Source organism: Lissotriton vulgaris, chromosome 2_1, assembly GCF_964263255.1.
Source record: "Lissotriton vulgaris chromosome 2_1, aLisVul1.2, whole genome shotgun sequence".
NCBI lineage: Eukaryota > Metazoa > Chordata > Amphibia > Caudata > Salamandridae > Lissotriton > Lissotriton vulgaris.
Genome location: NC_141687.1, coordinates 1,711,339,474 through 1,711,353,408, shown reverse-complemented (window position 1 = coordinate 1,711,353,408; position 13,935 = coordinate 1,711,339,474). Strand labels below are relative to the sequence as shown.

General features: G+C 45.5%; 1 protein-coding gene across 2 annotated transcripts in view; it reads right to left on the bottom strand.

The window, feature by feature from the left end:
* The window catches only part of TH (tyrosine hydroxylase), a 568,946-nt gene that overhangs the window by 54,886 nt on the left and 500,125 nt on the right, over window positions 1-13,935 (bottom strand). For both annotated transcript variants that reach the window (XR_015308512.1, XM_086957708.1), the window contains exons 11-12: window positions 13,468-13,563; window positions 1,526-1,659 (exon numbers count right to left, since the gene is read on the bottom strand). Coding sequence is in view for 1 of the 2 variants with exons in the window: in XM_086957708.1 (XP_086813834.1) it covers window positions 1,526-1,659; window positions 13,468-13,563 (230 nt within the window). In the remaining variant the exon portion in view is untranslated. The remainder of the gene's footprint in view (window positions 1-1,525; window positions 1,660-13,467; window positions 13,564-13,935) is intronic.

The following is a 13,935-nucleotide window of genomic DNA, read 5'->3' as shown; positions in this document are numbered from 1 at the left end:
CTCGCACAAACTTGTGAAGCTGCATTGGCTACCAGTACAGAAGTGGATCCTATTTAAGATCATGTGCATTGTTTTCAAGGCAGTCCATGGCATAGGTCCATCATTCCTTGGTCAATACTTTCATTGGTACAAACCAGATAGAGCTCTGAGGTCAGCTACACTAGGACTGATTAATACCCCACGCACCAGGAAAGTGTGCTGGGGAGGCAGGAGTTTTAGCCGAGTGGCTGCGGTGGCCTGGAATGCCCTTCCGGTTGCACCTCGATTGTCCCCCGAGTTGATGACCTTTCGCAGAGGTCTAAAAACATGGTTGTTTGTAACCTAACGCGGGGATTAGCCATAGGAGTTATCAAGAGAGCGCCAGGACACCGTACGGTAACAGTGCGCTCTACAAATGTCAAAAATAAATAAATAAATATATACTGATTACCCAGTGATGGCCACTACTGGATAGTTATATTAAGCCCAGCTTTTTTAAAGACAAGGCGTATTTTGCTTTCTAATAAATTTCCTCATGCATTTTCCATAGACTTCAAAAAACGGCCAACTGAATTACATGATATATGGCAAGAAGATAGATTTTGGTTCCCAGATTCTGCTTTTAGTGATTTGGTGTATATCCTTTCAGTAGTTTTTTCAGAAATTCAGGTAAAAAAAATTGTATATCTGGAAGGTTGGCCCAAGGAGCTTTGCTGTTGCTGGCAGCCATTAATGGACTCAACTCAACTCGACTTGCGATTCTCTAATTGCAATTCCCTAAAAATCGCAATTTGAGGATAGCAAAACACGTAGTCTGTGGTAGCACTAACTGATGCCTACGTTTTGTACCTGATATGGGATGTGAAGTTTTGTAATACTACTGCTACGTTTGTAGAGGTACTTGTCAATAGAATACGTATAGTTTGTAATTCTTGTGTACGTGAGCTCATTACAATGACCATGGAATCTTCTCTGCCATTAGGTGTTAGTAATACATGTGAAGATGCTACACAAATCTTGAAACATTGGAAGAATGTTTGAATTTGGTGTTAATAGTTGGGGCAAATATGGTAGACTGATTTGAGTTAGAAGCTGCTAAGTCTGATCCTCTGACAAAGAAACACTGGTGTACCTTCAGTACACCTTTGTATTTTTGTGTATTACCTGCAGTCACAAATGGGGTGTTAATGGTGTGTTGGGTGAGTGATGCAGAGCCTGGAATCCGCCCTATCTTAAATTGATGCACGAGTTTTGCAAGATAATATATGACTTCTTCATTCCCCCTTTGAGGGGGGCATTGGTAATCCATGTGGCAACCTGGTGTAACAATGGTAGCTTCCCCCACACTTATCCATTAACAGTCTAACAGAATGGCTTGCTCTTGCTCACAGGTTTAGGTTCCACATGCCAAATAGTGTTACCGTCTCCCCAGACCAGCTGCCCCTTTCATAACTCCCTTCCTCTCACTGCCCTTCCCCACCTATGGCTTCCCTTCTGTTGAAATGCACATCATTGAAGCAAGGTACCTTTTCCATGTGGTCTTTACCTGAGCTTTTCTTTGGCACTCCCAAAGCTTTCCGAAACGAAGTAGACGGGCTGGTAGTTCTGGTCCTGGTATGGCTGCAGAGCCGCGGAATCAGGGTCGAAGTCTCGGACCTCTGGCTCATCAGACAGGCAATGCTAGTGGGTAGGAGCACAGAAAGGTATGACTGTATGACCGACATATTAGATAATGACATGCCAACATAACTATGGGTACAGAGGACACTGTTACACAGCTACTCTAGGACACAGAGGGCGGCCATCTTTCTGTCACATTCCTCTTCCACAGACCATCCTGCTCTACAGCACCTTTAATCCAGGACATCAACTGCATTTATGCGGCAGTGGAAAACTAAATCACACAGCAGACATGACTAATTTATTCAATGGGAAATCCAATTCATGGGCATATTCTGGCACATTCTGTGGCAGCATTATTAATTACAAAAAATTAATACAGTCTGGGCAAATGTTTCACCTTATTACTACCACCTTAACACCCAGATACAGCAATTACTAGCTGCAATATAACAATTTAACCTTTGGAAACTGCCAGTGTGTGGCAAAACTAGCTCTTTTTTAGTAACTGTTGATCCTTTTGAACTAGAAAGGAATATTGTCTGTTGAAATCCTGCACATTATGCAGCAGATTGTGCAATATATGGGAAGCATTCTGAAACCCAAATTATGGGGAAGATGTTGTGGCCACAAAATGTCATAATTCCAGTGGCCTTTTCTGAGGTTAGGTGAGAAAGCACTGTGCTGGTCAGGGGAAGCGTGCTAGCATTGGACAGTGTCCGCCACACAGTGATTAAAGATATAGCACTGGGCAGCAGAGGCGTCAAAGGTTTTATCTGATTCCCGAATCAATTAAGGTAATATGTCCATCCTAACCCGCTGCAGCCTGCCACCTTTGATGCTGAGCCCCCCGTGTGATACCCCCTACCTGCACTAACCATTAAATCCTGCCTTATGCCCACTAGTAAAGAAACTGTCTGATTTAAGGGTGATGTAAAACTTTCAAGCAATCAGGACAATTCTGTGAAACTCATTTATTTCAGCACTAATGGATTTCTTCAATAATAAAGGACTAACAAAAAGTGATCATTAGGAGCAGTCACAACTTTTGTTCTATGCATTGTGGGGCAGAACAGGATTGTTTCTTCATTGCCTTCCCCACTGTTAAACCTATTGCTGCTAGGCCTTTTCTCCCCCGGTGGTAAGCCTGTTTTTTTGGCTATTTGGGATAGTTCGCTCTTAAACTTACCCACACAAGTGAGGTACCAGTTTTCTCTGAAGAGTTTGGGTAATGCAGGGTGGGTAGAAGTTTGTGGATCCAGGCAGATTCCAGAACTTTCCATCACAGAAATGTGAGGAAAATGTATTTTGTTTCACAAAGTTTGAGGTTTGCAAGGGATTCTGGGTAACAGAACCTGGTGAGAGTCAGACAAGTCACCCTATCCTGGATTCTCCTGGCTGTCTAGTTTTCAAAAATGTATAGGTTTGCTAGGTTTCCCTAGGTGCAGGCAGAGCTAGGGTTCAAAATCCACAGCTAGGCACTTTGCAAAAAAGGGATCAGTTTTCACTGTAAAAATGTAATGTGTCCATGTTGCATTTTGGGCCATTTCCTGTCGCAGGCACTAGGCCTACCCACACAAGTGAGGTACCATTTTTCTCGGAAGACTTTAGGGAATGGGGGTGGGTGGAATTTTGTGGATCCACGCAGATTTGAGAACTTTCCATCACAGAAATATGAGGGAAATGTGTTTTTTTTTTACAAAGTTTGAGGTTTGCAAGGGATTCTGGGTAACAGAACCTGGTGAGACTCACATAAGTCACCCCATCCTGGATTCCCCTGGGCATCTAGTTTTAAAAAATGGTTAGGTTTGCTGGGTTTCCCTAAGTGCCCGCCGCGCTAGGGTTCAAAATCTACAGCTAGGCACTTTGCAAAAAAAAGGTCAGTTTTCACTGTAAAAATGTGGTGTCCACTTTGCTTTTGGGCCGTTTCCAGTTGCGGGCACTAGGCCTACCCACACAAGAAAGGTACCATTTTTATCGGAAGACTTTGGGAAATGCATGGTGGGTGGAATTTTGAAGATCCAGCCAGATCCTAGAGCTTTCCATCACAGAAATGTGAGGAAAATTAGTTTTTTTAACTAAGTTTGAGGTTTGCAAGGGATTCTGGGTAACAGAACCTGGGAAGAGGCATACAAGTCACCCCACCCCGGATTCCCCTTCATGTCTATTTTTAAAAAATATAAAGGTTTGCTAGGTTTCCCTAGGTGCCGGCTGCGCTAGGGCCCAAAATCCACAGGTAGGCACACTGCGACAGAAAAGTGAGGGCCTAGTGGGCTTTCTGCCACCCTCGAGGTGGGATAATCGGGGGGCAGGGGAGGGGATTTGCCCTGATATGCCTCCAAGGCAGCTAGAAAGACTGTGGATGTTTTATTGGGGAGATAGGGACATTAGTATGTCCATTCTGGGGGACCCCCAGGTATAAAAAAATAATAAGAATCCCTGACACCTACTGGGCTCTCTGCCGCCCCCCTGGGGGCAGGTCAGGGAATGCTGCCCCCATCTGCCTCCTTCAGTGGGCAGAAATACTGTGGCATTTTTTTGAGGGGTGGAGGAATTTGCCTGCCCATCTTGGGAAGCCCCCAACGCTAATTTATTTATCCCTAGCTTCTATTGGGCTTTCTGCCCCCCCCCCGGGGGGCAGATTGGGGGATACTGCCCCATCTACCACTCGGGGGGACAGAAATACTGATATTTTGCTGTGAGGGTGGGGGCATAGGCATGCTCATCTTGAGCAGTCCCCACCCCTAAATTTAATGGAAATAAAAAACCCTGGCATCTAGTGGGCTTTATGCTGCCCCCAGGGGTGCAGAAAGACTATACATTTTATGGGGTGAGGGTGGGGGCATTCACATGCCAACATTTTGGGAAGCCCCCACCCTAATTAAAATGATGAAAAAAATCCCTGGTATCTAGTGGGCTTTCTACCCCCTCCGGGTACGCAGATTGGGAGCTACTGCCCCCATCTGCCCCCCGGGGGGGGGGCAGCAAGACTGAATTTACCCAATTCTATATGGTGGGAGCAAAGGTCCTCCCTGGTGTTCGGTGGGTAGATCCCTCCTTGAGATTCTCCCCTTTCCAATGATACCTCTCCTGACTTTCTACATGCTCAGGGGGCTGAGATAGCCCGCTAAGCACATTGAGAGTGAAACTGAAATGAGCCCATTTGCTCATTTTAGTTTTGGTTTCTGTGCAATGAGGTCAGCACAACATGCGTTCTGATCTTCACTGCACAGAAACAACAGAGACAGCCTCGGGAGCTGCTCCTGAGGCTGTTGAAGGAAAAGAAAATCGATCTGGTGCCCGCACCAGAGGGATTTCCCTTGCCATGAGGGAGGACTGTCGGGAGCCATCCTGCGCAAATGAGCACCATGGCGCAGGACTGCTCCCGACCGTCTTGCGCATGTAAGGGGTTAATATTGAAAGCCAGGAGTGCTTTACATGGCCTTCTGTGGTGCAAGTGACTCACCGCCTCATGGGCACAGTGTCCCTCCCAGGGACTCCAACAAGGGCCACGGGCCACAGCCCTAGAGCTAAAACTGCCTCCCCCCTCCCCGACAGATTCCAAAAGACTTTCGTTTATAAGTCTGATTTTTAGTTTGAGACTCCACAGCGCTAAATGTCTGAGCTCCTTTCATCTGAAACCACAATAGGGACGTCTTTTACCTCTCACCTTTACTGTTTTTTACTGAGAGTGAGGCTAATTCAGAATAACTATTCGCAATGTCAAACGTTCTGGCTTATAAATGAAAGTGCTTCTTCAGTCATTGATTTTTTTCCTGCAGTTTTGTATCGCACAAACTCAGTCTAAGGGTTTTGAAGATCTTTACATGAGCACCAGTTACATTATACAAGGTCGGATAAAAAAAAGGTGTACGGGGATATTTAGAGAATCGCCCAGGATCACACAATTTTGAGTCACGGGCAGGACTCGAACCTAGGTCCCCAGGTCCAAATTTGGCAGCTCTGACTGAAACACCACATCCTCTACCAAATTGGAGGACTCTGTAATTCATCATGCATACACTTTTTCACAAATCTTTGCACTCACAATTCCATTCACCTACCTACTGAGTCATTCTTGAGTTCACCCACTTACACAACCACAATGAAAAATACAAACCACAAACTTAACAACATGCATAGCGGGCATATGCTCGTAATAACACATTAAATCACCATAGCTACGGATGGTTTTCTTGCCAAGGTGTTTTACATACTGCATCGTTGTTTTAAAGTTCCAGGATCGCCACCAAGTTTAGAAGCAACAGGTTGATCATTTCGGAGTAGTAAAACAATGATCCATTTCATATAATACCTTTCCGTGAAGGTCACCAGGTTTAGAGGTAGTGGCAGCATGTGTTGCTGCACACTGCTGATTAAATAAATGGGAAGGATACTGTTGACACTGTCTTAGGAACTGGAATAAACTCTAAAAACTCAATATAAAAAGAGTAGAAAGAAAGAAAGAAAAGGGAAATAAAAGAAGAAAATTGAGACTGAAAGCATTCACCCAACAGCCCTGGCACTGAAGCTCACTCATTTTCAGGAAGATATGGTGCATTTGTTCAGCCAAATGTCGGCACTTAAGGGCATATTTACATGTTCTGGTGCATCTCTGCAAATCAGCAGGGATGCGCCAGAACAGATGCGTCATGCAATCCCCTCCTTGCTCCAACACAGATGCGCCGCATTTACAATACGGTGCACCATGGTGCAAGGAAGGGAAGATGCGTGACGCATCTTGTGGCGTACGGGTGGCGCATTGCTGGAGTCTTGTCTCAAGCCCGACGCAACTCCTGCAATGCACAGGGGCCACCCATACTCAACCTGGTGCGTCACTCCTTACGCCTGCTTCAAGCAGGCGTAAGGATTTGACGCAGCAGCGTCGTAAAACTGACTCAGTGAAATCTTGTAGATTTCACTGCGTCAGTTTTACGGGGCTTTCCTGCGAGTGAACGCTCACCCTGCGACAGAACGCCCACATGAAACCTGACGCAGGTTTCATGTGGCGTAGGGCTTTACAACGTGACGCATCTGCCTAGATGTGTCACGTTGTAAATAAGTCGCAACATGGCGCATTGTTTACGCCGCCGCTGCGCCACAAAAGTGACGCAGCGGCGGCCTAAAAGTATCGCATGGGGCTTGTAAATCTGCCCCTTAGAGGTCAAGAGAACCAATGGCTGAAGTGTGCTGGCCCTTTGTTCGATAGTAGGGATTATCACAGTGAAAATCATCTACCCCTCGCCCACAGTTTGTCAGAGATTGACCAGCACCAACACCCTTGTCTATTACGATCATTTGTGAGATTTCATGTAACAAAATACCTCTCTAACGTCTGAAACTCAGTATAATAACAGCACACCAATAAAGGCCTATTAACTTTAACAAATGCTATTCACGATAAATAGGTAAGGCCTACTGCGTTTGTCATAATCTTTCATAATTAACAGGTCAGAACAGTAACACTGTTAATAACGTTTCCCACTGAACCAACCAGTGTAATAGCCTTTATCATTGACTTGTCACAATAACAAACTCAGGCCTACTGTATTGAGAGTAGGTCTTCCTAGCAAATAACAAAATCAGAAAGACAGTCATAAAATTAACATATATATACACAAAATCACAGATGTAGAGAAGGCAATGCAAGATCTGATCTACCTCAAGAGGGCCTAACAAGGGTTGTTACTGGGTAAATCTTCCATCCCAAAAGTTTGTGAGAGGGGTCAAATAACACCAAAGCCTTTGCCTTCTATGATAACCTATGAGATTCATTGTAACTAAACATGTGTGTACAGGCTTTCATTCAGAGCAATAACAAACCACCCTTAAGTGATTATTGACTTTAACTTTTGTTTTTCACACAAGAGATATGGCAAGCCTTCTTTTTAAGTATTTTGTAACGTCATAATAAACAGACTAGGCCAATAGCATTGGTCATTGACTTTCATTGTTACCCCTCAGCCCTTCTGTATTGAGCTTAAGCTTTCCCTCAAACAAAAAAGGGCAATGCAAGCACTGTCCTTCATTAAAAGCACAAAACCTCTGGCTGTACTGAAGGTAACCATTATGTGAATGGAGCCTACGCACCTCTCTCAATAGTACTTCTGAAAGTAGTTTTTTTCTGTTAATCACATAAGGTATAGTGGCAGCTGCACTGTCAGGTCAGACCTAAACATGTGGCAGAAGACATTGCATCGTAGAGTTTTCTCAGCAATACACCAATCCTGGCATATGTCCATACACGTAATCGACAATCCATAAATATATGGTTGGGGTAAGTGCGTACTTGTAAATGTATTTTTCCCTTGTTAATGTGACAGGGATAACAGTGTCCATGGGGAAAAAAACATCCATTTACACACCATGAAATAGAACTTTTCTATGGGTTTTATGAATCGATGACTTATGCCTACTGGAAGAGGTTGTAAGTTAAGAAGTGAAAATACCTTGTAGCCATGCACCACATTTGCAATGCCAGCTACCAAGATGCTCCCAGGGGAACACTCATCGACTATTTCACACTTACCACTGTCGAAAATCCATACGATTTAGTGTATATTCCACAGTTTTAGTGCTATTTACGCAATGAAAAATCTAGAAATCCTGATCTTTTGAATCAGAATCTCTATTTCTTTGGGCACAACCACCTTCTGGACAAATATGTCTCACTTACTTAAGGGCCCAAAATTATAGGAATGAGCCCCACTCACACTAAGGGACAGATTTATGGATTGCATTGCACTTGCATCAAGCAAGGTGGCGCAAGGGCAACGTAAGCTTTCAGTGTGATTTATTATGCACTGCAGAGCCACCTTGTGTGACTCTGCATGGCATAGTAAACCTGGAGTATCACAAGGAAGGGCAAGTCACTGCCTTGCCTTACTCTGCCCTGGGAAGGCATTCCATGGGTGGAGTGTGGGTATACCCAATCATTCTGCCCATGGACCATGGCGCACTCCAAAATTTGCTGCCAGTAGGAAACCTGGGAATGCTTCAAAAATGTACGTATCCCAGGAGAGGTGCAGCGAGGAGAAATAACTTTATTTCTCCTCGTTTTTGTTCTCTTTCCAGGTGTGCTGCATTCTGCAGCACATGTAGAAAGAGGAAAAAGCCTCTAAGGATTGTTTTTGTCCAGCGATGTTTTTGTGTATGTAACACTGTCTTGACAATCTACACCTATATGTTTTTAACCCCGAAAAGGGGACTCCTGATTAAATATCTCGCGGTACCTCTTAGGTAGTTTTAAACCACTTTTTTCACTATACTCACTACTGAGACCCCACACACCTGCAAGCATCATCACGGCTAAAATAAAAGATCTCTGCTAAAAGCCCTCTTGCGGACCCCGTGGGGTGTTGCAGCACCAGCCCCACGAGGAGCTAAGCTCAATGATGAAGCATGACATGTGGGTGTCACATGGGTGTGTGAGGGCAATACCTTCCAAGAAGACAGATCCCCCAACTTAATACAACCTCCATATGGCGTCTTCTATATAGGAACATCCACCCCCTTTGCTCAAGTGAAAGTTTTAGAGCATGTGTCTTTTGATCCCATGACATACAGTGATATTAAACCTGCAGTTCTCTCATTGCAGTAACATTAGCCATGAGCACAGGTGAACTACAACCCTTGTTTTTTAATAACCATCTCTAATCACCATCTGGGTTGACATTGAACCATTTTTCAGCAATCCTACCTGATCTTTCTGTAGTCTTTGACACAGACCACCATACAACCTTATTACACAGACTAAATAAACGAGAATACAAGAGTGTGTGCAGGGCTGAATCTCTTCATACCTTGAAGAAAGGCGCAAGTAATCATCCTCCCAATCATCATATTTCATCACTGAAGCAGGTATCCCGCAAGGCTCTAATTTGCACTGCTACTTCTCAATGCCTATATGAGATCTTTCCCAGACATCATTAAGACTTTCAACCTGCTACAACAATGCTAATGACACCGAGTTCATTCTGAAACTGAATCAATAACACACCTAAATGAATACATCAAGGGGCCATGACTGATTGAAAAGACAACATTATATACTATAACAATTTAACCCCTTAAGTGCTGATGACGGAACCGCTCCGTCATCAGCTACGGGTGCGCTGTGCTGATGACGGAGCGGTTCCGTCATGGCCCGCTCGGCGCGCCTGCGCGGCACGAATTTCGCGCCTGCGCTGAGCGTTCTATTGAGCGGGGCGGGCCATGACGGAACCGCTCCGTCACAAGCACAGCTCAACCGACGCTGGTGACGGAGCGGTTCCGTCACCAGCATGCGGCCGCCGCACGGCCGCCCCGCCCCCTTAGCACTGCGGCGGAATAGCCTCCGCAGTGAAGGAGTTAAAAGTCACCACAACAAAACAGAAATCCTCACCTGTGGAAACAGTTCACCTTCCCTCCTTGCAGGACATGGCTCATGGAACTTGGAGGCTCCTGTAACTTGGAGCCCCCTTCACTGTAAGTAATGCACGAAATCTTGGATTTATCATTTGGCCTGAACTCTATTTAATAGCTCAGGAAACCATATCAATGTTCGAAACAATAAGTATCATGTGACATATATCCCCTTTTCTGATGATCCCTCAATGATTCCAAGCCATCACTTGCTTGTACACTACCAGTTGGACGTTGTGTTTGAGCTCCTGCTTTCCTTTGGCTTTCCTCCTACACAGCCTACAGCACATCCAGTTTGCCATTGCCAGACTTTGACTATATCTCGGTACTAGAGATTGCATAACACTAACTCTTTACTTGCCACCCATTGCCACATGTAACTCCTTCAAGGCCTTCTGCCTTTTTGGCAATGCAATCTTTGAACATATCATCCTAAAAGGAACTCCAGATTAAGACCATGAGCTTTACTTAAATATCCCTGTCTGTTGCAGTAAAGGCCACCAAACTCTGAAACTCCCTTGTAACCCTTGTAGGAAAGCTCACAAATCTGCCTGAATGCTGATTCTGTATGCATCTAACCAAAACATCGGCAGCGAACCACAGTTTGCCTATTAGGCACTCATTATTAGTGGCCCTTTAAGTTATGGTGTGTGCCATATCACTTGTGAATGCCCCTTCTGGAATTCAAAGTTTTGCAGCTAGCACCACAGCCTTACGATTTTCTTAAGTAAATTTTCTCCAAACCTACTTACCAGGGAAACATGCCCCAAAATACTGGGACATGACACACTCTCCCGCCCATGTAGATAAGCCTGGCTTGTGTCAGACTCGATAAAGATGCACAGCACTCTGATCCACATTTGCAGTAGCAGCATGCTGTGCAATGTAACTAATTGAACAAGTAATTACTCAGCCTTGTTATATTTGCCGGCCATTCTGCGGATGCTGGTAGGACTGCTCACAAGCAGGGCTTTAGGAAAACCCTAGTATGGACTGAAAAAAAGTTTTTAGGCCCTCAATAAACCTCTTTGTTAATTTTAGCGATTTTAACTGGCAATCATTACGCCTCCAAAACATGACTCCTTCCCTTCCACAGTGCAAGTTTGGGGAAACCAGACAGTAGTGCTGGTCAGAGTGGGGATGCTGCTATCAGTGTTACAAAGCAAAACCAAAGGGGATGATGGACGGAGTGTTGAACATTGCAAGCACTCACCCCCAGTCAACTGACCTGGGTTTAATCCATCATCATTCTTTAGCTCACCTCGCCAACACAGTTCAGACATGGCCATATGCAAAGCAGTCTGACCCTGTGCCTCATGGGAACAGTCCAGCCCGAACTGCTGAGCCATGTCTTCCCTGGACCGGACACAAGCATCCTGGGACCAGTTTCTGGCTAATCAGCCGTCATTATCCAGGCTAGCTTGAATGCAGTGGCAAAGTGAGCAAGGGACCCACATCTGGGCATATCCTGCCAACTTAGGGCGAACAAAGCAAAACCAAAGGGGATGATGGACGGAGTATTGAACGTTGCAAGAACTCACCCTGAGTCAACTGATCTGGGTTTAATCCATCATCATTCTTTAGCTCACTCCGCCACCCCAGTTTAGACATGGCCATATGCAAATCAGTCTGACCCTGTGCCTCATGGGAACAGTCCAGCTCAAACTGCCAAGCCATGTCTTCCCTGGACCGGAAACAAGCATCCTGGGATCGGTCTCTGGCTAATCAGCCAAGCTAGCTTGAATCCAGTGGCAAAGTGAGCAAGGGACCCATGTCTGGGGATACCCTGCCAACTTAGGGCGAACAAAGCAAAACCAAAGGGGATGATGGACAGAGTGTTTAAGATTGCAAGCACTCACCCCCAGTCAACTGATCTGAGTTTAATCCATCATCATTCTTCAGCTCACTCCGCCACCCCAGTTCAGACATGGCCATATGCAAATCAGTCTGACCCTGTGCCTTATGGGAACAGTCCAGCCCGAACTGCCAAGCCATGTGTTCCCTGGACCAGAAACAAGCATCCTGGTACCGGTTTCTGGCTTATCAGCCAGGCTAGCTTGAATCCAGTGGCAAAGTGATCAAGGGACCCACGTCTGGGCATACCCTGCCAACTTAGGGCGAACGAAGCAAAACCAAATAATGATGGATTAAACCCAGGGTCCCTTGCTCACTTTGCAGCCCGAACTGCCAAGCCAAGTCTTCCCTGGACCAGAAACAAGCATCTTGGGACCGGTCTCTGGTTAATCAGCCAAGCTGGCTTGAATCCAGTGGCAAAGTGAGCAAGGGACACACGTCTGGGGATACCCTGCCAACTTAGGGCGAACAAAGCAAAACCAAAGGGGATGATGGACAGAGTGTTTAAGATTGCAAGCACTCACCCCCAGTCAACTGATCTGGGTTTAATCCATCATCATTTTTTAGCTCACTCCGCCACCCCTGTTCAGATATGGCCATATGCAAAACAGTCTGACCCTGTGCCTTATGGGAACCGTCCAGCCCGAACTGCCAAACCATGTGTTCCCTGGACCAGAAACAAGCATCCTGGGACCGGTTTCTGGCTTATCAACCGTCATCAGCCAGGCTAGCTTGAATCCAGTGGCAAAGTGATCAAGGGACCCACGTCTGGGCATACCCTGCCAACTTAGGATGAACGAAGCAAAACCAAATGACGATGGATTAAACCCAGGGTCCCTTGCTCACTTCGCCACTGGATTCAGTCTAGCCTGACTGATGACGGCTGATTAGCCAGAAACCGGTCCCAGGATGCTTGTTTCCGGTCCAGGGAAGACATGGCTTGGCAGTTTGGGCTGGAGTGTTCCCATGAGGCACAGGGTCAGACTGATTTGTGTCGCAACGGCAGCGTAAAAAGGGGCACAAGGGGCTTGTAAATATGCCCCTCTGTGTCTACGTCCCTTATTCTTTAGCATGGGGGCCTAGGGCCCAAGAACCTGCAGTGGCGATGCAGCCTTACTTTCTGTCATAGCCTGTTGGGTGTGGGTGCGCACTTCTCTCAACTTATCCATGTGTGTATGAGGGTGAGATTTTGCAGTGTACATTTTGTGCTTTTATGGCAGACTTGCAATGCTACGGTCATGGTGTACTTGTAGTGCGTTTGTCAGTCATGCTTGAGAACTGAACCCAAAAAGGAATGTCCTTGTCAAAGTTGATTTTCGTTTGCATCTAGAACCTCTGCTGCTCCCTTACAGTGTTAAAAACATTTCCAAGATGTTGAAGAAACAGAAGCAGGGACATGGGGGTATAGTTGAGGCTGAGACCTGAGACATGTCAGGAATTTGTTGAACTTCACCCACATAGAGCTGTGTAAAGAACATCCATGTATATTTAGAAAGCTCTAGGTTGAAATCTGAAGACATGCTTTCTGTTGGGTGTGTCTCTCTCGCTTCGCACAGAGTAAAGCTGTACACCGAACCTGAATTATACCAAAAGGACAGTCTGGCTACTCACTATTAACTCCCCATATGAGGAGAGGAGCCCAGCACCATAGGCCTTGAGTGCGCCATCCTGCTTGCAGAGTCCAAACTCGACGGTGAACCAGTAAAGCTGGAGAGAAACAAAATGCTGGTTAGTTCAAGTTTCATTCCCTGCACTGCTCTGTAAGCCAGATCCATATGACGTCTCTGATGGCGTCATAGCAAAATGGGAATCAAACTTTACGTGTAAATAGAAATGCATGTTACTTATCAGACATTAATATGGTCCTCATAACTGGAAAATGGATAACTCTATCATTTATCTGAAGGGGGATATCATATCAGTTACCCACCTACACGAGGTGACTGAACAAAATGTCAGACTCTAGAGAGAAGAAACAGGTTTTTTATAAATTGGAGACCGTAGGAGGCCTTTCAGGCAATGCACTTTAATGGCTCTTTTCATTTCTTAATGATAGATCTCAGCCAGTTCCTTCAACTC